At 39.4% G+C, this 19,971-nt stretch overlaps 1 protein-coding gene across 4 annotated transcripts in view; it reads right to left on the reverse strand.

Moving 5' to 3' along the window:
• The window catches only part of MICU1 (mitochondrial calcium uptake 1), a 234,645-nt gene that overhangs the window by 18,659 nt on the left and 196,015 nt on the right, over positions 1-19,971 (reverse strand). For all 4 annotated transcript variants that reach the window (XM_047701931.1, XM_047701930.1, XM_047701929.1 and 1 more), the window contains one exon: positions 9,385-9,493. In XM_047701931.1, coding sequence (XP_047557887.1) covers positions 9,385-9,493 — 109 coding nt within the window. The remainder of the gene's footprint in view (positions 1-9,384; positions 9,494-19,971) is intronic.

Genomic DNA, 19,971 nt, shown 5'->3' on the forward strand with positions numbered 1-19,971 from the left:
ACTTGGACCATGGAACATTTTTTTTTTTAAACCCACAGAACCATTAACATATTGCAGTAAATAGTGTTCTTCACAATGCTGTTGGGGAAATTCTGAGCTAAATTATGTCTAAAGACAGGTTTGCGAGTTCTAAAATAGCCAAGGAAGAGACAGTGCCAAGGCCTCTAAAAGATGCCAATTTCTGAAGGTCCTAACCTTTTGGGGAAAAAGGAAGACAGCCAAGACTGAGAGCAGAAGGCAGACAGAAGTACTCTGATTCTATCCCCATCCCACTCTTTCCCCACCCCTAGTATGGCGCAGAGGCTCCACTTTTAATCTCTGCCACATCAAACTGGAACAGCATGTATGCTCCTCTTTCTCCCCTGTTAGATTGCGAGCTTCTGAGGGTAGAACCCAGCACAGTACCCATGCTGCTGGCTGAACAAATGGACGAACCACCCTAAATCTGGTTTACCTCATCAACTTCATAATGAAAGCAGCTGACGTTTACTGAACGTTGCTGAATGATAGGCACAAGGTTAATACCCTATGAGATAGGGATCATGATCCTGATTTTAAAAACATGGAGACTAAATTCAGAAATGGCCCAAAGCAAGTCAGCTGGTAAATGATAAGAGCCAAGCTTAAAACCCAGACAACAGGGGCGCCTGGCTCAGTGGGTTAAGCCTCTGCCTTTCGGCTCAGTTCATGATCCTAGGGTCCTGGGATAGAGCCCAGCATCAGGCTGTCAGCAGGGAGCCTGCTTCCTCCGCCTTCTGCCTGCCTCTCTGCCTACTTGTGATCTCTCTCCCTGTCAAATAAATAAATAAATAAAATCTTAAAAAAAAAAAAACCAACCAACCCAGACAACAGGACTTCGGAACCTGTGTTCTTAACTACTATACTTCCCCCCTCCCTTCCAAGTTCCGTCTTAGCAGTAAAATCCCAGGATTCTGCAGAGGGAGAGTTCGGGCAGATCTCAACCCTGTGGAAAAATCACCAGTAGGGCTGTCGGGAGTAGGAAGGTTTGAAAGCAAAGGGGAAAGTGCAAGAGGAGGCTGCAGAGGACAGGCACAACCGGCAGAGTAAGGGAATGTGGCGAGGATAGCTGAACACACGCCAGCCTTTCCAGGCACGTGCTAGTGTGTGAACAGTTCACAGTATTGATATCACCCTTTTAAGCATGCAAACAGGTGACATAATGTCAAGTCTAAAAGATAGGGATCACAGAAGAACGTGGTGAATTAATGGCATGAGTCTGTTCTCTGGGTCTACTGGGAAAGGTGAGGGTTTATTGGCTTGAGATCCAGTGTTTTATTCAATCCATCAAAATGTTTATTCACTTATTCATTTGTTGGTCAAGTATTTATAAAGTGTCTACTGTATCCCGAGGATTGTCCAGGCGTGGGGAATATATGCATGAATAAGATAAATAAGCATGCTAGTACGCAGAGTTGGAATAAATACATGAGAAAATATCGGGTAGTGACAAATGTTATGACACACAGGGTGACGGGGTTACTTTAGGATGGAAAGGTCTTTCTGAGGAAGTGATTTATATGTGACCCGGATTCCAGGGGCCCAAATACACCGACCTCATGGGAAAGAGCACTTGGGGTGAAGGCACAGCTAGAACAAAGGCCTTCAGGTGGGAATGAACTTGGTACGTTTAGAATAGAAACACAGAAAGTGTGGGGTGGAGTGAACTGGGAAGGAAGTATTATTTGATAAACTCAGAGTATACAGGGCCATGACATATGGAACTCCATAAGGCAGTGTAGAGAGACTATGGCTTTAGCAGGGGAGATGCAGAAAGGGAGTCAGATGCAGGGTGTATTTTGGAAGTAGAGAGAAGGATTTACTGAAGAAATGAATATGGGAGTGAGAGAGCAAGAAATCAAGGCTAATGCCTACTTTTTTTTGAGCTCCTGGATAGGTAGTAGATAACTCAGTAAGTTACTGAGGGCCTACTACATATGAAATATTGTTGTTAGTGGTCTCTGCTCTGCCCGATTAGCCACATTTGTGGAAATTAAAGCCCTTGTCCATAATTTATGCTAGGAATTGATGACAATGATGAAGACAGAGGATTTTAGGTTAATGTATCTTTTTAAAAATTGTAAGAATATAGACAATATAGTTAGTTTTTTATAATTTATATTGAGTAGTTAGGGAAGGCCTCTCTGAGGAAGTGGCCCTTGAAGTTGAGTCTTGAAAGATAAATAGAAGTTACCCAGGTAAGTAGCATAATTAGGTTTCTAGAAAATTTTAAGCTTTTAAACAGACAATACAAGTATTCTCAAAGTAATTTAAATTCGCTCTCCCCCCTGCTTCCCATTTTAGTCTTACTTGGTGGACTACTTATGGGTGATATTTAGTTCTTGGTTGCTATGGTGGGTTGAATGGTGGCCCCCTAAGAGCTATGTCTACATCTTAAGCCCTAGAACTTGTGAATGTGACTATGTTTGGAAGAAGGGTCTTTGCAGATGTAATTAAATTGAGATGAGATCTGGGCTAAGGATTACCCAGCCAGACCCTAAATCCAATGATAAGTGTCCTTTTAAGCGATACACAGAAGAAAGACATGGGGAGAAGAAGGCGAAGGCCATGTAAAGACAGAAGCAATGACGGGAGTTCTGTAGCCATGAGCCAACGAGTGACTAGAGCCCCAAGAAGCTGGAAGAGGCAAGGAAGGATTTTTCCCCCAGAGCCTTCAGAGGGAGCATGGGCCTGACAATATCTTGATTTCAGATTTGTGGCCTTCGGAACTATGAGAGAATAAATTCCTGTTTTTTTTTTTTTTTTTTTTTAAATCACGATGTTGGTGGTCATTTGTTACGGCAGCCCCAGGAAATGAATATACTTGGCTTCTCCCTGCTACTTAGTATGAATCTAGCCAGCTTCCCCTAGATGTCTATCGTTTTATACCCAGGGAATCCAAAGTTACACAGATAAAACAAACCAAGAAGTCAAAACAAATGCTAAATATCATATATCTTAAAGCCAAGTATGTATCTGGATATCAGATATGACTGTATAATTTTTAACGTTGCCTCTACTAGCAAAGATGATGAGGCATGGATTATACGGAGACGAAACATGCCAGGAAATGGCCTGAAGTCATTTGAAAGAATCACTGTCTTTTTTTTTTTAAACCACTAGGTTGCACTTTTCCTCTGCCACTACTACCCCGAATCATTCTATTTTATACACCCTGTAATTTTAACACAGACAGTGATTCATCCAGGATAATTGTGCTTTACAGCAATGTCTTTAGTTGAGTTTTTAAAAAAGGTGTGCCAATATAAAGAGGAACTTATTAATCTTATTTTTACAATAAATGACGACCTCCTATCTTTGGATTTTTATCTTATATTTTTGGATTTCCAGATGCTGTCAAATCCGTTTTGTGAAACGGAGCAATAGAACCAAAACTATTCTGGAGAAATAACCCTGTGGTATTACACATACATACATAACCTCTATGATACCATTTGTTTTTTTCAAGGGATTCTACAAAGGTCAGAGGAGGTATTCTTTTACATAAAGAAACAAGCAAACAAGCAACTGTTCTTTAAAAAACCTATGTCAATTAAGAAAATGAAGTAAAAGGCATCCAGTTTGGAATGGAAGAAGTAAAATATTTTCTATTTGCAGGTGGCATCATCTTGTATCAGGAAATCTTAAGGAATCTATCGAAAAGTGCTGAATAAGCAAGACTGTGTTTATAAAAGCTATCAGAGCTTAGGAGAGATTTAAAACTTATACATTACAGTACCCAACAGTGAAATAAAGACACTGTCAGATCAACCAAAATCTAAGAGATTTCATTGCTAGCAGGTCTGTACCATAAGGAATAACAAAAGTTCTTCAGACCAATGAGAAATGATACCAGATAAAAGTTTAGGGGTGCCTGGGTGGCTCAGTGGGTTGAAGCCTCTGCCTTTAGCTTGGGTCATGATCCCAGGGTCCTGGGATCGAGTCTCGCATTGGGCTCTCGGCTCAGTGGGGAGCCTGCTTCCTCCTCTCTCTCTGCCGGCCTCTCTGCCTACTTGTGATGTCTGTCAAATAAATAAGTAAATAAATCTTAAAAAAAAAAAAAAGTTTAGAGATTCAGGAATAAATGAAAAGCACTCAAAATGGTAAATACAAGTAAATGGTAAATGTGGGTAAGTATGAAAGATTATTTTTTTTCCTCTTTATTTCTTAAAAAACCGTTGGAAGCAAAAATCCTAATATTGTACTGTAGGGATTATAACATACACAGAAGAAACACAAATGACAACTATAGCATAAAACACAGGGTGACGGTAAATGGAACTATTTGACTGCAAGGTTCTTACACTTCACTGGAAGTGGCACACTATTAACTTTAAGTGAACTGTGAAATGTTATAATTTCTAGAGAAACCATTAAGATATGAAATGCAAAGAGATATACCTAACAGGCCACCAGATCCAACTATATGTCTGGAAGAGATACACTTATCTAAAGACACATAAAGAACATAAAAGAATAGAAAAAGACAGACAATGCAAATAACAACCATAAAAAAAGCTGGAGTAATTATACCACTATCAGATAAAATAGATTTTTTAGAAAGGTATATTACTAAAGATAAAGGGGGAACATTTCATAATGATAAAAGGGTCAATTCAAAAGAAAAGCAAAATAATCCTAACCAATAACTTTATATTCTCTTAACACCAGAGCTCAAAATTCATGAAGCAAATAAGTAAATTTATAGCTTCAAAAGCTTAACTTGGAAAAGGTTGGAAAAGGTAGGTAAAGGGCGCCTAAGGGTGCCTGGGTGGCTCAGTCTGTCTGCCTGGAATCAAGCCCCGCATCAGGCTCCCTGAAGCAGGGAGTCTGCTTCACCCTCTCCTTCTCCCTCCCTCCCACCCCCACTTGTGTTCTTTCTCTCTTAAATAAATAAATAAATAAAATCTTTCAAAAAAGAAAAAGTAGTTAAAGTTCCATCAAAAGCTAGAAAAAGAAAAGCAAAATAATGTATACTGCAAAGTCAAAAATTGGATCTTTGAAAAATTTAACAAAATTGCCAAACCCCTAGATAGACTAAGAAAGAAAAAAGAAAAAAAAAAAAAAGATAGAAGCTGTAATTCACAAAGGTTAGGGGAAAAAGGTGATTTCAGATTCTAGATGGTAAAAGGATAATAATGGAATATTATGAGCAACTTTTTGTCAATAGTTTCAATAATTTAGGTGAAATGTGAAAATTTCTAAAAAAACCCACAACGTATCAAAATTCACACAAGATAAAAACACAAACTCTGAATACCTATGTATTTATCAAAGAAATTAAGTTACCAAAACCTTCTCACAAAGAAAACTGCAGGCCCAGATAGTTTCACTGGTAAATTCTATCAAAATATTCAGAAAGAAAGAACAGTAATCTTTCACAAACTTTCTGAAAATAAAGAAGAAAAATTTCCCTGATTCATTTTTTTTTTAAAGATTTTATTTATTTATTTGACAGAGATCGCAAGTAGGCAGAGAGGCAGGCAGAGAGAGAGGAGGAAGCAGGCTCCTCGAGGAGCAGAGAGCCCGATGTAGGGCTTGATACCAGGACCCTGGGATCATGACCTGAGCCGAAGGCAGAGGCTTTAACCCTCTGAGCCACCCAGGTGCCCCTCCCTGATTCATTTTATGAGAACAGTACAAAACCTGAAAAGATATTACAAAAAATAAAATTACAGACCAATATACCTTAATATTTAATAAAATGTTAGCAAATCAAATCTCACAATATATAAAAGCCCAATAATACATTATTACAAAGCTGGGCTTATTTCAGGACAATAAGGGATAATCATATCCCTTATGGTAATCTATCATATTAACAAAATAAAGGAGAAAAGTCAAATAATCATTTATATATATACACAGGGAAAGTATTTGACAAAACTCAATAGCCACTGATGATAAAAACCTTTTTTAAAATTAGGAAGGGAAAGGAATTTCCTTAATTTGATAATGGGCATCCGCAGTCTAATATCTAACTCAATGATGAAATACTGAATGCTTTTCCCCTAAAATCTAGAAGGAGTCAAGGATCAAGGATGCCTTCTCTTACTACTTGTATTCAACATCATGCTGGTGGTTGAAGCAAGTGCAACAAGGCAAGAAAAAAAGGCATAAATCTCAAAAAAGAAGTGAAACTGTCTGTTTGCAGGTGACAACTGCCTATATAGAGAAACGTAATGGATCTATGAAACAACTAGAACAGTGAGTGAATTTAGCAAGATCGCAGAGTACAAGATCAATATACAAAAACCAATTGTATTTTAGTAACGGTAGCAAATAATTGGAAAATGAAACAAAACTCCATTTATAATAGTATCAAAACCATAACATGCTTAAGCATCAATTTCTAAAAACATGTGCGAGACTTGTCTACTTAATACTACAAAACCACTGCTGAGAAAAATCTAAGAAGATCTAAAAAAATGGAGAGATGATATTATAATATGCTCATGAATCGGAAGACTCAATATCACAATATGTCAATTCTCTCCAAATTAATATATAGTCAATGTTATTGTAATCACATTCCCACCTCTTTTTCTTTTTTTTTTTTTTAAGATTTTATTAGAAGGAGAGTGAGAGAGAGAGAGAGAGAGAGCCCGTACACAAGTTACGGGGAGGGACAGAAAGAGAGAGAGAGAGAAGTAGATTCCCAACTGAGCAAGAAGTTCGACATAGGGCTTGATCCCAGGACCTCAAGATCATGGCCTGACTTGAAGGCAGATGCTTAACTGACTGAGCCACCCAGGCGCCCCTATCCCACCTCTTTTTTACATAGGAAGCGACAAGCTGATTCTAAAATTTAAGTGGAAATACAAATGACCTAAAATATCTACAGCAATCTTGAAAAAGGAGAAGGAAGTTGAGAGATTAATAATACCTGACACTTCAAGACTTCCTATAAAGCTACAGTAATCAGACTGAGCATGGGTAGAGACATTATAGAGAAGTGTAACAGAACAGAGAGCTCATAAACAGACCTACACTTAAAAGGTAATTTGATTTCTGATAAAGGTGCCAAAGCAAAACAAAGGAGGGCTTTTTCAGCAAATGGTGCTGGCTGGTTCAACTGGGTATCTATGTGGAACACTCTCCTTCACACCATCTACAGAGATTAATTTGAGTGGATCATATAAGACACGTAAGCGCTGAAGCGCTAAAGCTTGTAGGAGAAAATACAGGAGACTATCTGCACAGTTTGGGGGTAGACAAAGGTTTTATTAGGAGCAGAAAGTAATGATTAAAAAATAAAAATTCAATAAATTAGACTTCAGACAAAAACTTCTGCAAATGAGGCACCTGGGTGGCTCAGTGGGTTAAACCTCTGCCTTCGGCTCAGGTCATGATTCCAAGGCAGGGAGCCTGCTTATCCCTCTCTCTCTCTGCCTGCCTCTTTGCCTATTTGTGATCTCTGTCAAATAAATAATAAAATTAAAAAAAAAAAAAAACTTCTGCAAATGAAAAGGAGACCTTTAAGAAAGTGAATAGGCGGGGCGCCTGGGTGGCTCAGTGGGTTAAGCCTCTGCTTTCAGCTCAGGTCATGAGCCTGGGATCGAGCCCCACATCAGACTCTCTGCTCAGCAGGGGGCCTGCTCCCCCCCCCCCCCCGCCCCGCCTACTTGTGATCTCTGTCAAATAAATAAAATCTTAAAAAAAGAAAGTGAATAGGCAAGTCACAGTCTAGAAAAATATTCACAATACATGTAACTGATAAAGCACTAGTATCCTAATATGTATCAAGAACTTCAATAGGGGCACATGGGTGGCTCAGTGGGTTAAGCCTCTGCCTTCAGGTCATGATCTCAGTGTCCTGGGATTGAGCCCCGCATCGGGCTCAGCGGGGAGCCTGCTCCCCGCCCACACCGCCTGCCTCTCTCCCTACTTGTGATCCTTCTCTCTCCGTCAAATAAATAAATAAATCTTAAAAAAAAAAAAAGAATTTCAATAAGTGAATCATAAGACAAGCAGCTAATAAAAATGGCAAAAGATTTCAATAGACACATCACCAAAGATATCTGAATGATAAGAACACAGAAGAGCTGCTCAATAGTAGAAGTCATCAAGAAAATACAAAAGAAAAACAAAATGATATGTCTTTCTCTACACTCCAGAATACTGCCAACCTGTGGACAAGAATGTGGAACAACACGAACTGTTGTCACTGCTGGTGGGAATATAAAAACACCGTGCAAAAGGGAATGACGGTTTAAAAAAAAAAAAACTAAGTACCTTCCCCTGGACCCAGCGATTCATTCGTAGGGATTTATCTGAGAGAAATGGCAAGACATGTCCTGAAAAAGACTAACACAAGGATACTCAGCTTTATTCAAGATAGCCAGTAACTGGGAACAGGTAAGGTAACCAATGGAAGAATGGACAGATTGTGGAGCAGTCCTCCCAACAAATTACCACTCAAAAAAGGGACGAACTACTCTGCCCATGACAATATGGATGGATCTCAAAAACACGCTGAGAGAAACTTTACAAGATTATACATCGGATAATTCCATTTGTAAGAAGCTCTAGAACAAACAAAATTAATCTATGGTAGAAAAATACACAGATTAAGGTTGTCTCCATGCATGGGGGCAGAAAAAGACTATGAAGGGGCACAAAGGAACTTTAAACAAAATACTGGACTTCAGTTAGTATTCATGCTGAAGTATTTAGACATGCTGATGTCTACAACTTACTTTGAGTACATCAAAGAATAAGACTGATAGAGCGATGAATACATACACAAAGATACTATCTAGGAAATACAGAAAAATGTTAACTGAAGTGGATATATGGATGTTCCCTGAATAATTACTTCAACTGTTCTCAATGTTTTAACTTTTTCATAATACAATGTTGGGGGGAAAATAATGCTTTCACTTCCCCGGCTCTCTCACATTGCCTGTACTAAGTCGCACTGAATTTGTAGGAAGTAAGCCAGTTTGGGGGGGGGGGTAAGCTGTTCTGAGCCATGATTTTATCTAAAAAACAAAGCAAAAAACCATGTTAAACCACATGAACACAGGAAATAAACCAAACTACTGCTTCCCACCAAAGAATGAATTGAAATGTATACTGACTTTAGCTTCATATTAAATATGTCATGACTCTGGCTCCAATGAGAGAAGTCCCAGTTTCTAAAGATGGGCGTCTGCCTTGACCACAGCCTTTGACACAAGAAAATACATCTGCTAAGCTTGGACACTCAGGGTGAAATGCAAGGCTCAGGCAATGGCAACAAAAGGAAACAAATAAAAAATAATGTCAAGAGAAACTCCTATTACTGTTAAGGAAGGGTAGTCACTTAACAGATTACAGATTCAATGTGTGTACCCTCAAGAAAACATTTTTGGGTTTCATTACCTTTATCAAGAGATGCCCCAGCCATATGGTAAAAGCTTAGTGCAGTGTCCACATCATTAATGTTCTTTAGGAAAGTAAAGAAGTTCTCCACTTCCTGAAATGTCAGACCCTGAAAGGAGAGAGACAGCAAGATCAGGCAGGAACCTTTAACAAAAAGCAGCTCAAAATACAAAGAAGTAGGCAGTTATTCATGTCTGTAAGTCAGAAATTTATGCTATGTTTGGAACAGAAACTGCATAAATTCATCAAGAAATGCCTAATTTGTATACAACAAGGGAACACAACTCTAGCATTTTACCCTGAGAAAGGCAAGCTGGCTAACTGCTTTCCCCTCCCATGTAAAATCTGACATGAAGCTGTTTACAGGGATGGCTGGATATCTTTAATGAAAATATTTCTAAATGTGCCTTCCAATTAGTCACAGTATCTATTATGATATTTCCTAAATGAGCTTCAGCCTCTTGATCTATTTATTACACATTATACACCTTAACAAGTTGGACTGGAGTCAGGACTTCCATTTTAATAATCTACCCTTAGGCCAGCTAAGCTTTTTGAGGCTTAACTTAATTAAAAAACACCAGAGTCAGTGATACACAGGCGAACGCTTTGACTTGGGAAGCTGTTCATTAGGTCAATCTAAAAGCTACTAACGAAGCAATTTGCCACTTAACTTTAATTGGATAAAATTCTCTGAATGAAGAAGCTCTGTTCAAAAGCTTCTCCTAGGATTTGCTGATCTCCGATATGACTTTCTCTGATGGCTCAAGAGAGAGTAGCTGTATAACGAGGGGCAAAGGAGTCTCCCTACAGGGTGAGGATTGCTCCTATTTGACTATTTCCCACTTCTCACACATCACGCTGAGATGGAAATGAATACAATTCCTAAGAGGTGAGTAACACTGGAGAGAAGCTGAGGTGAATGACTTTTAATGAAGCATCAGGTCCTTAACATTGCCCATGCTGACTGGGCTCTACTGAGCTCTGCCCCTCTTCCAATCTCCATTTCCCCAGACTAGAGAGCGCTGCAATCCACATGGGGAACTTACAAATAAGGAAACTTCATTACTGACAGTATACAGTTCTTTTCTGGTACTCTCCAAATGGTCAACAGTCTCTTTCTCATTTAATCAATCAAACGAAGAACTAAATAAATTACTGTATGTGTGATTATGTCACACTATCTTTTATAATTTTCCCTAGAATAATAGGAGCTAAAAAACTTCTTATTGTGGACTATGATGACCATATAGGAAGCTGCATAAAATATAAATGTACAAGAAGCTGCTGTACAATGAACACCCAGAGAACCTCCACTGAAGTCAAGGAACAGACTATCACCAGCATCCCTGAAGCCTTCGGGTCTCCCCTCGAGATATCCCGTCTCAGTCATAAGCCCCTTTACTCAGTGTTAATCACTATTCTGACTTTTAGTGGATTCATTGCCTTCCTTGCCTTTTTAAAAAATTGTGCTACTATCAAGTGAGCCTGGGTGGCTCAGTTGGTTAAACATCTGCCTTCGGCTCAGGTTGTGATCCAGGGGTCCTGGGATGGGAGCCCTGTGGTGGGCTCGTTGCTTAGCAGGAAGCCTGCTTCTCCCTCTCCCTCTGCCTGCTGCTTCCCCTGCTTGTGTTCTCTCTCTCTGTCAAATAAATAAATAAATAAATAAATAAAATCTTTAAAAAAAAAATAGTGTTACTATCTATTTATGCATCCTCAAACAGAAACAGTTCAATTATGCTTGTTTTGAACTTTGTAAATGGAATCACACGGTATGCATCCTATTATATATGGCTTCTCTCTTTAATATTTGTCTATGTTCTGTATTCTGCAGTTAACTCATTTTTATTGTTGTGTGAATATACCACATTTTTAAAATCCATTCTGTTTGGACTGTTACCAGTTTCTGGCAATTACGCACGGTGGTACATCTGTATTTATGCATTCAAACATTTATGGACTACCTACTATGTGCCAAGTTCCATAATTTTTGGCAGTGAACTGGAAGGCTTATAGTAAATAGTTTTTCCCTAACTTGAGGCCATTCTCCTTGACCTTGACTTAGTGTATCCGGAGATAGGACTTATTCCTTATATGAATGCCTTAGTATGCTATCTAATGGAAACACTAGGCTAGCATCAACCTTGGAGAGGAGAATTCTCTTGGACCAGAAGTACAGGCTCTATAATATTACCTGCCTGTGGATGGATACACTAATACCATCTTCTCTCCCCTCCATCAAAAGACATGCAGTGGTTGAAATGTGAGGGATTTCACATTTCATTTATACATTCACATGAATGAATGTATAAACAAAATAGAATATGATACACCCTTTAAAAGGAAGGAAATTCCGACATAAGGTACAATACGGATGAACCTCGAAGACATTATGCCAGATGAAACAAGCCAATTACAAAAGGTGACATACTATATGATTCCACTTATATGAGGTACCTAGATTATTTAAGTTTACAGAGACAGAAAGTAGAATGGTGGTTGCCAGGGCTGGGTGGGGGAGGGAGGAGGAATGGGGACTTTTTTTCTTTAAAGTAAGCTCTGTGCCCAACATGGGGCTTGAACTCATGACCCCAAGATCCATGCTCTATGGACTGAGCTAGCTAGGTGCCCCAGGAATTGTTGTTTAATGGGTACATAGTTTCAATTTGGGAAGATGGATGGTGGTGATGCTTGTAAACAGTATGAATGTACTTAATGCCACCGAACTATACACTTAAAAATGGTTAAGATAAAATTCCTAAAACAAAGCACAAGGTACAGGGAATGCTACCTGCTCCGACATATAAGCTCTAATGTTTGCTAGTAAATTTATTGTGAAACATCAAATACAAGAGGCCACGGTACTCATGCTGAGAATTATTTAAGGACAGAGCAAAAAATCTGAATTGAACGGCTATTCATTTGATGACTTAGAAAAACAGTGGGATACAAATCACATTAATGCCATTATTAAGTTGAAATACAAAACATTTTACCTTTTATTATATAGATATAATAAAAAATATTTATTGAGCACTTCCTAACAATTCAGCACTATGCTAGGAACAGTGAGGGAAATAAAATTGCTTTGGACATGGGCCTTGGACATTTTATAGAGCTTACAATTTAGACAGGTGTCCTTAAAGAAAAGATGATGCCAGTCACAAAATTCTTATTCCTTTGTAACAACTTAGCAAAAAATCCAGAGGAGTTTATAGCAAGAAAGCTATCATAAGACTATAAGATGAGGTTTATGGATGGAAAGTAGAGAACGTGCTTTCTGCAAGTTGAGGTGTTCAGACTGGAAGGCATTAGCTCCACGCAGCCATTGGCAGGTGACCTGACCTGCAGAATAGAAGTCAAAAGGAAATAACCTTCCCTTAAGCATGGTATCAAGGGGAATATCTTGATACACTATGGGGAAGTGGAAGAAAGAGGAGTTATTTTATCCTGTGACCAACTGTTCAACAAACTGGTTATCTAGCTACCTTAGGAAAGATGGACTTATATAAAACTGGACTCTAGGTGATTAAAAAAATATATATATACATAGTGTGGACAGTAGAAACACTTCTTTATGTTTATTAAAACATGAATTCAGGGGCGCCTGAGTGGCTCAGTGGGTTGGGCCGCTGCCTTCGGCTCAGGTCATGATCCCAGGTCCTGGGTTCGAGCCCCACATCGGGCTTTCTGCTCAGCAGGGAGCCTGCTTCCTCCTCTCTCTCTGCCTGCCTCTCTGCTTACTTGTGATTTCTCTCTGTCAAATAAATAAATAAAATCTTTAAAAAAAAACAAAACAAAACATGAATTCAATTAACATTAAGAGTTTGTTAAACAAACAAATAAAACTGTCTTTTATTATTTAAAGGTTTTATTTATTTATTTGAGAGAGAGAGAGCATGAGCAGGGAGAGATGCAGAGGAAGAGCTAGAAGCAGACTCCCCGTTGAGCAGGGAGCCCATCGGATGTAGGGCTCAATTCCAGGACTCCGGGATCATGACGTGGGCCAAGGCAGTTGCTTATTGACTTAGCCACCCAGGTGCTCCTAGAGTTGTCTTTCAAAACTAAAAGCAACTGATAGTGTTTGAAGGAAACATAAAAAAAAAAACTTCATAACCTTGAGTAAGACAAAGAGTTCTTAGATATGACACCTAAAGAACAATCCATAAAAGAAAAAAAATGATAAATTAGACTTCATCAAAATTAAAACCTTTCGTGCTTCAAAATACTGAGAGAACAGGGGCACCTGGGGGGCTCAGTCAGTTAAGCTGCTTCCTCTTTTTGGCTCAGGTCATGATCTTGGGGTCCTAGCATCAAGTCCCAAATTGGGCTTCGTGCTCAGCATGGAGTCTGTTTCAGGATTCTCTCTCTCTCTCTCTCTGCCCCTCCCCTTGCTTGCTCTAAAATAAATAAAGAAATCTTAAAAAAATTACTGCAAGAACAGACAAAACACAGACTGGGAGAAATATTTTAAAATATTTAAAAATCATTTATCCGATAAAGGATTTGAATCCAGAACTACGCAAAGAACTCTTACAACTCAATAATGAGAAAAAAAATAATACAACTTGAAGAAGTATCTGAATAGATGTCTCACCAAATAAGATATATTAATGGTTAATAAGTTCGTGAAACAATGCTCAGGATCATCAGTCATTAGGGAAATGCAAATACAAACCACAATGAGAAACCACTACATACCTATCAGAATGACTATAATAAAAAAGACAGACAATAACAAGTTTTAATAAAGATGTCGAGAAACTGGAACTCTCACACATTGTTGTGGAAATGTAGTACCCACATTGGAAATCAGTTTGGTGCTTTCATTAAAAAAAAAAAAAAAGTTAGGGTGCCTGGGTGGCTCAGTTGGTAAGCATCTGCCTTCAGAGCTCCACATGGAGCTCCTTGCTCAGTGGGGAGTCTGTGCTTCTCCCTTTCCCTCTGCTACTCCCCCTATTTGTGCTCTCTCTGTCAAATAAAGAAATAAAATCTTAAAAAAAATTTAAACTCATTTTTTTCCATACAACCCGGCCATTCTACTCCTAGCAGTTTTCTCTCTTTTTTAAAAGATTTTTATTTATTTATTTATTTGACAGACAGAGATCACAAGTAGGCAGGGAGGCAGGCAGAGAGAGAGGAGGAAGCAGGCTTTCCTCGGAGCAGAGAGCCCGATGTGGGGCTTGATTCCAGGACTCTGGGATCATGACCCGAGCCGAAGGCAGAGGCTTTTACCCACTGAGCCACCCAGGCGCCCCTATTCCTAGCAGTTTTCTTAAAAGGAAGGAACAGTTAGGTCCACATAAAGATCTGTATGCAAATGTTCATAGCAATATAACCATACAGTGGAATTCTGTTTACTGTGTTCAGCAATAAAAACAGTAAGCTATGAATACAAGCAACAACACGGATAAACCTCAAAACAGGATGATAGAAGAAGCTAGACACAAAAGGCTACATTATTTTATGAATGCATTCCTATGAAATGTCCAGAAGAGACAGATCTGCAGAGACAGAAGAAAGATGCCTGGCTGTTTGGGGGCAGGGGTGGAAATGGGGACTGACTGCAAGCTAGCATGGGGACTTTCTGGGGTGATGCCAACATTCTGAAACAGGATGGCAGTGATGACTACATAACTCCGTAAATTTACCAAAAATCATTGAACTGTTCACTTAAAATCGGTGACTTTTATGGCCTAAATTATACCTCAATAAAGCTGTTAACAAAATAAAAAGCAGCTGGAGTAGAAAGAGGGATAAGGAAAATTCGGCTTCCTTTGGAGTCGTCCGTTAATGCCAGGGACCCAGTACTGACCGGCACGGGGGAAGGTGACACCTGATTACAGGGCAACATACTGTCACACATGATTTCCTTCCCTTATCTTTTAATCAGTCACAGGAAATCCATCTGTCAGGAATCAATCCCACTGCCTGAATTCCCTCTATGGCTCCCCGAAAAGATAAAATAGCCCCCTTTCTTCTTCTATATATGCTACGCTTTGTACCAGTCTTATCACTTATTATCTGCTCCATCTTCTGCTTAGTTTTTAAAAACATTTAATTATTTTTCAAGTTTTAAAAAAACATTTATTTTAATATATGAAGAGTAATATATGAACAGCACAAAGCAAATTCTTCCTCTACCCTTGTCTTCCAGTCTCCCACCCTACATGCGGCCACTGTCACCAATTTTGTGGGTACGTTTTCAGGAGTGTAACTATGCCGATCTTGCTCCAATAAAGCATCTTCCCATTGCAAACCCCACACTTCTCTTCAACTGTTGCCTGGCAGTGGGGGGAAAGTAAACCACTTCTATTACTTACGTGTCTACAAGTACCTAATCACCCCGCAACATCACTTTCTTCCTAGGTTCTCCCTCCTACTCACAAAAATATCAGTGATTTCTCACTGTCAACTGGATAAACTCAACTTTTTGCCTAGTACTCAAGGTCCTCCACAAATGCTTCCATAAATTAACTTTCTAGCCATCTCCCTATAGGCTAGGGTCTAGCAACATGGTTTTGTTTTCCCCAAACCCTTATGCTTCTTCAAATCATGGAGAAGAAGGAGCGGCAATGAATAGGCTCATTAGTGGGAAGATTGCGGACTGTGGAATGACAGTCCTGGCTTTGACTCCTGGTTCCACCTCTTAACACCCTGTGTGATCTCAGGCAAATAACTAAGGCTCAGAAAAGTATTTTTCATCTGAAAAACAGGGATTCTATCCATCACGCAGATGTGATAATTAGGGAGAAGATAGGTAAAATGCCTAGTACTTGGCAAGTACTCAGTAAGAAATAGGTTGAGTCTTCAGGAAACCGGCAGGCCCACTGCTACAGAGCAAATGGCAATGACTTTATTCAATTAAGCTCTGAAATACACTCTCTTTTCTGGTATGTGTAGGACATTGAGGGACAGATAACAGGGACAAGTATATCACTCACATACCTTTGAAGTATATGAGACTAATAGTAGAGGCAAAACAGAAATATAATAGGGGAAAAATCCACAAATTCTTTTACTAGTAATTCACAGCTTAATACTTTGGGGGAAGTACAAGTTTCAAAGCTAATCGGTAAAACAAAGCTAAGCAATAAAGGAGAGTTCTAGTCTTTTCAGTTTAATGGCCACACCTCAGATGTTCTACTACATGGTGATGCTGATACAAAAGCAAACTGCTTTGTAACTTTTGCTTGTCAAAATTGTACATTCTTTTCTTTTCTTTCTTTTTTTTTTTTTGTGTGTGCAGAAAGGTGATTTTATTAAAGCACGGGGACCGGACCCTTGGGCAGAAAGAGCTGCCTTGGGGTTGTGAGGAATGACTGATTATATACTTGAGAGTTGGGGGAGGTAAGGAAAAAGGGAGATGTCCAAAAGGACCTTCATATGCTAAAGAAACTCTCAGGATCCTGGAGGCCTGGCTATTGTCAAGCTAAGGTGGGTTTTCCCTCTTTCCTCCACCTTTCCTAACTCCCCTATATGTTCCCCAGCTGACCAATACTGACCCACAGGTAGGGACATTTCTACACCCCTCTTCAGCAGGAAGGGATTACAGAAGATGAGACCTTCTGCCTTCACCAACCTTAAAGATTATGTGTCAACATTGGGGAGAAATGATGAGGGAGCAGAAGGCAAGTTGAGGACAAAGAACAAGCTGACATCCTGCAAAATCCTACTCTGCTCTTAAGACCAAGTTCAAATTATATCTCTGCCAAGAAATCTTAGTCTCTTCAGTTGATTCTAATCTTTCTTGTTGGTGTTCCCAAAAGCCTTCAGAGACTTATATGTATACTTAATACATTCACCAATGCGTTTGACAAAGATTTGCCTATGGACACTCACTGTACTGGGGACATGCAAACAGGAGTAGGATCATGCTCTCAAGAGGCTCAAAGTCAAGTGAGTTGCCTTGTATTATAATTATTTATCACCTGTGTCCCAGCACTAGGAATGTCAAGTTCAAGTTCTGTGAAGCAGAGACTTGTTTTTGCTCGTTATTGTATTCCCAATATTTATAAGAGTGCCTAGCACAGAGTGGATGCTCAGTAAATACTGGATATGAAATTACATAGTTCTTTGTGCGTGTGTGTATATATGTTTTCTTACTCAATTATTACAGATTATGTATTTCTTGGGGATAGATGATGGTTTCTGTTTATCTTTTATCTTTCCCAAAGCACCTAGCTTAGTGTCTTGCACATAGCAATGTCTGACATTGAACTCAGTATCATTTTCAATTCAGCCTTAAGTGAATTCACTAAATTATTAAAGCTTACAGCTTTTGTGCTCTTAAGCATAGAGAACCATCCCTGTGAATTACATTTATAAAGTCTCAGAAAATTCTTTTAATGAGAAGACAATATGGAGGAAGGAAAATAGGCAAATTTTAGAGCTCAGTCAGATTCGGCCTAGAAGAATTATTCACAAGAAAAAGGATAGTGAACGGAATGAGAAAAATGTGGTAGAGGACAGGGACTGATTTTTAAAATAAAGGTCATACAAACATGCTCCCCATTAAAAAATAAATAAATAAAAAAAGGAAGAAATGAAAACTGTCTTTGTTAAATAAGAAACACGGCAGTTCCTCAGGGCATGAATAGAGTAATCTGTCCAGCATGCCAGGTTCCCCCAGTCTGTCCAGCTATTACTCAGAGGCAAAAGATCTAGAGACCCAGACAGAGGACAGCCCTCCGGACCAGAGGCTCACAAGCTAAACTGCATCCAAGAATCCCCTCGGGAGCCTTTTAAGAAACACTGATGCCTGGACCCACCCACTGAGCTGCTGATTTAGCTGGTTTGAAGAGGGCCCCAACAATCGCATTTCTGAAAAATCCCCCAAGAGATACTGGGAGACTGGGCTTGAGAAGCACTGCTTTGGATGAAGGGTATGGCTAAGGAGAACTCTGCTATAGAAAGGACAAGATCTGGACTAGAAAGCCTTGGACTGCAGTCCAGACTCTGGGTGGGTCATTCATTTCTCTTTCTTTCTGTCTCTAGAATCTCAAAGGCAAAAGGAGATCTAACAAGGCTGTTGGAAGGACAGAGAAAGAACAATGTGAAACGCAGTGAAACATCGCAGAGTCATTAAGTGATGTGAAAATATTTACTTAATATCACCACTAGGACCGCCAGTCCTTGAGGTCTGGGTTGATAATCTGTGCAGAATCCCACGCAGAAAATGATTAATATGAGCCAAAATGAAAAGTTACATTTTCATGATAACAAATCCAGAGTGGAATAAAAGAAACAATTAGGAAGCAGATGGTGATTCCCCTTTAATGAGACATGGTCCTAGAGAGATGGACTGGTAACCTCAGGAGCAAAGGCCCTTCATTAACTCTCATTTTAGTTAATTGCTATGTTCACAAAGTTAATCAACATGAGAGGGCAATCAATCTCAATCTCCTGGCTAAAGCAGCCTGGAAATTCTGGGCCAGAAGTAATTTAGCACCCCAGATTTTTATCATCTGACAAAAAAAACTGTCCTTTTACTTCACAGCTCTTCTGTAAGGTCTCCAGGTCCTAAATTAACTCCTGCCAAAGATACCTTATTCCTTCAAGGGAGATGTCTCCAACAACCAATTTATTGTTTTAAAATATGAATTAATAGTAAGATATATATTAGCCTATAATGGCAGTTAATTATTTTAAGGTCAAATAAATGTGTGAACCAAACTTATTTAAAAATTAGTCTGGTAAAAAGAAAAGAGTGTTTCCTAATGCAAATACCATGTTTTCAGCCTAAGGGCCAAAATTCCACCTAAACACTAATTTTTGGAAATCATAATTTCTAACAGATATGAGCTGGGTACTAAGCACCGTAAAAGCTGTCTCTAAGAGACAGGATTGTTCTCTGTCACTTTTTGTTAATGATGAGTCCTCCCCCCATAACCAAGAGAACACCTGCTGTAGGGACAGAACAATTTTAGTGCCAGGTCAGTTTCTTTGGTCATGGCCAACTGGTAATCACTGTCCAGGAGAAAAGGTATTGGGCTGCGAATAAGAAGGTCTGGCAACCTGGGGCATGTGTTCGTGTGTGTATGCGTGTGCGTGTGCGTGACAGTTAAGAGGTATGCCTCTTCAGTGATCTCTGCTTCAGTATGTCCATCCCACACCCTGGCAAAACCCCAGTGCTGACTCAGTTCTACCATCTGCCCCTTCCTGCACCAGGTGCAGCTGGTGTGCAAAGCTATCAGAGAGCAGTGCTGGCTGGTGCCGCCACCAACTCATGGTTTCCAATCGCAGTGCTGCTCAAAAAATGCTCCATCATCTCTTCCCGAATTCTCTCATCATTCAAGTATCAGTCTTTTGGCTTCTGTGTTTGCTCCTTTCCAAACTATTTTTTCATAAAACAGCCAGAGTCATTTATTTAAATATACATACAAATGTACAAGCATTTCACTGTTCACAGCCCTTTAATGGCTCCCCATTGCACTGTGAATATAATCCAAACTCGTGCCATGCACGGGCTGGCCCCATCTCCCTCTCAGACCTTATCTCAGGCCATTCTCCTTCTTGCTAATATGCTCTAACCACAACAGTCCCCTCTCAGTTTCTCACACACGCTGGACTTTTGTGTTTTCTATC

This window comes from Lutra lutra, chromosome 14 (assembly GCF_902655055.1).
Source record: "Lutra lutra chromosome 14, mLutLut1.2, whole genome shotgun sequence".
Lineage (NCBI taxonomy): Eukaryota > Metazoa > Chordata > Mammalia > Carnivora > Mustelidae > Lutra > Lutra lutra.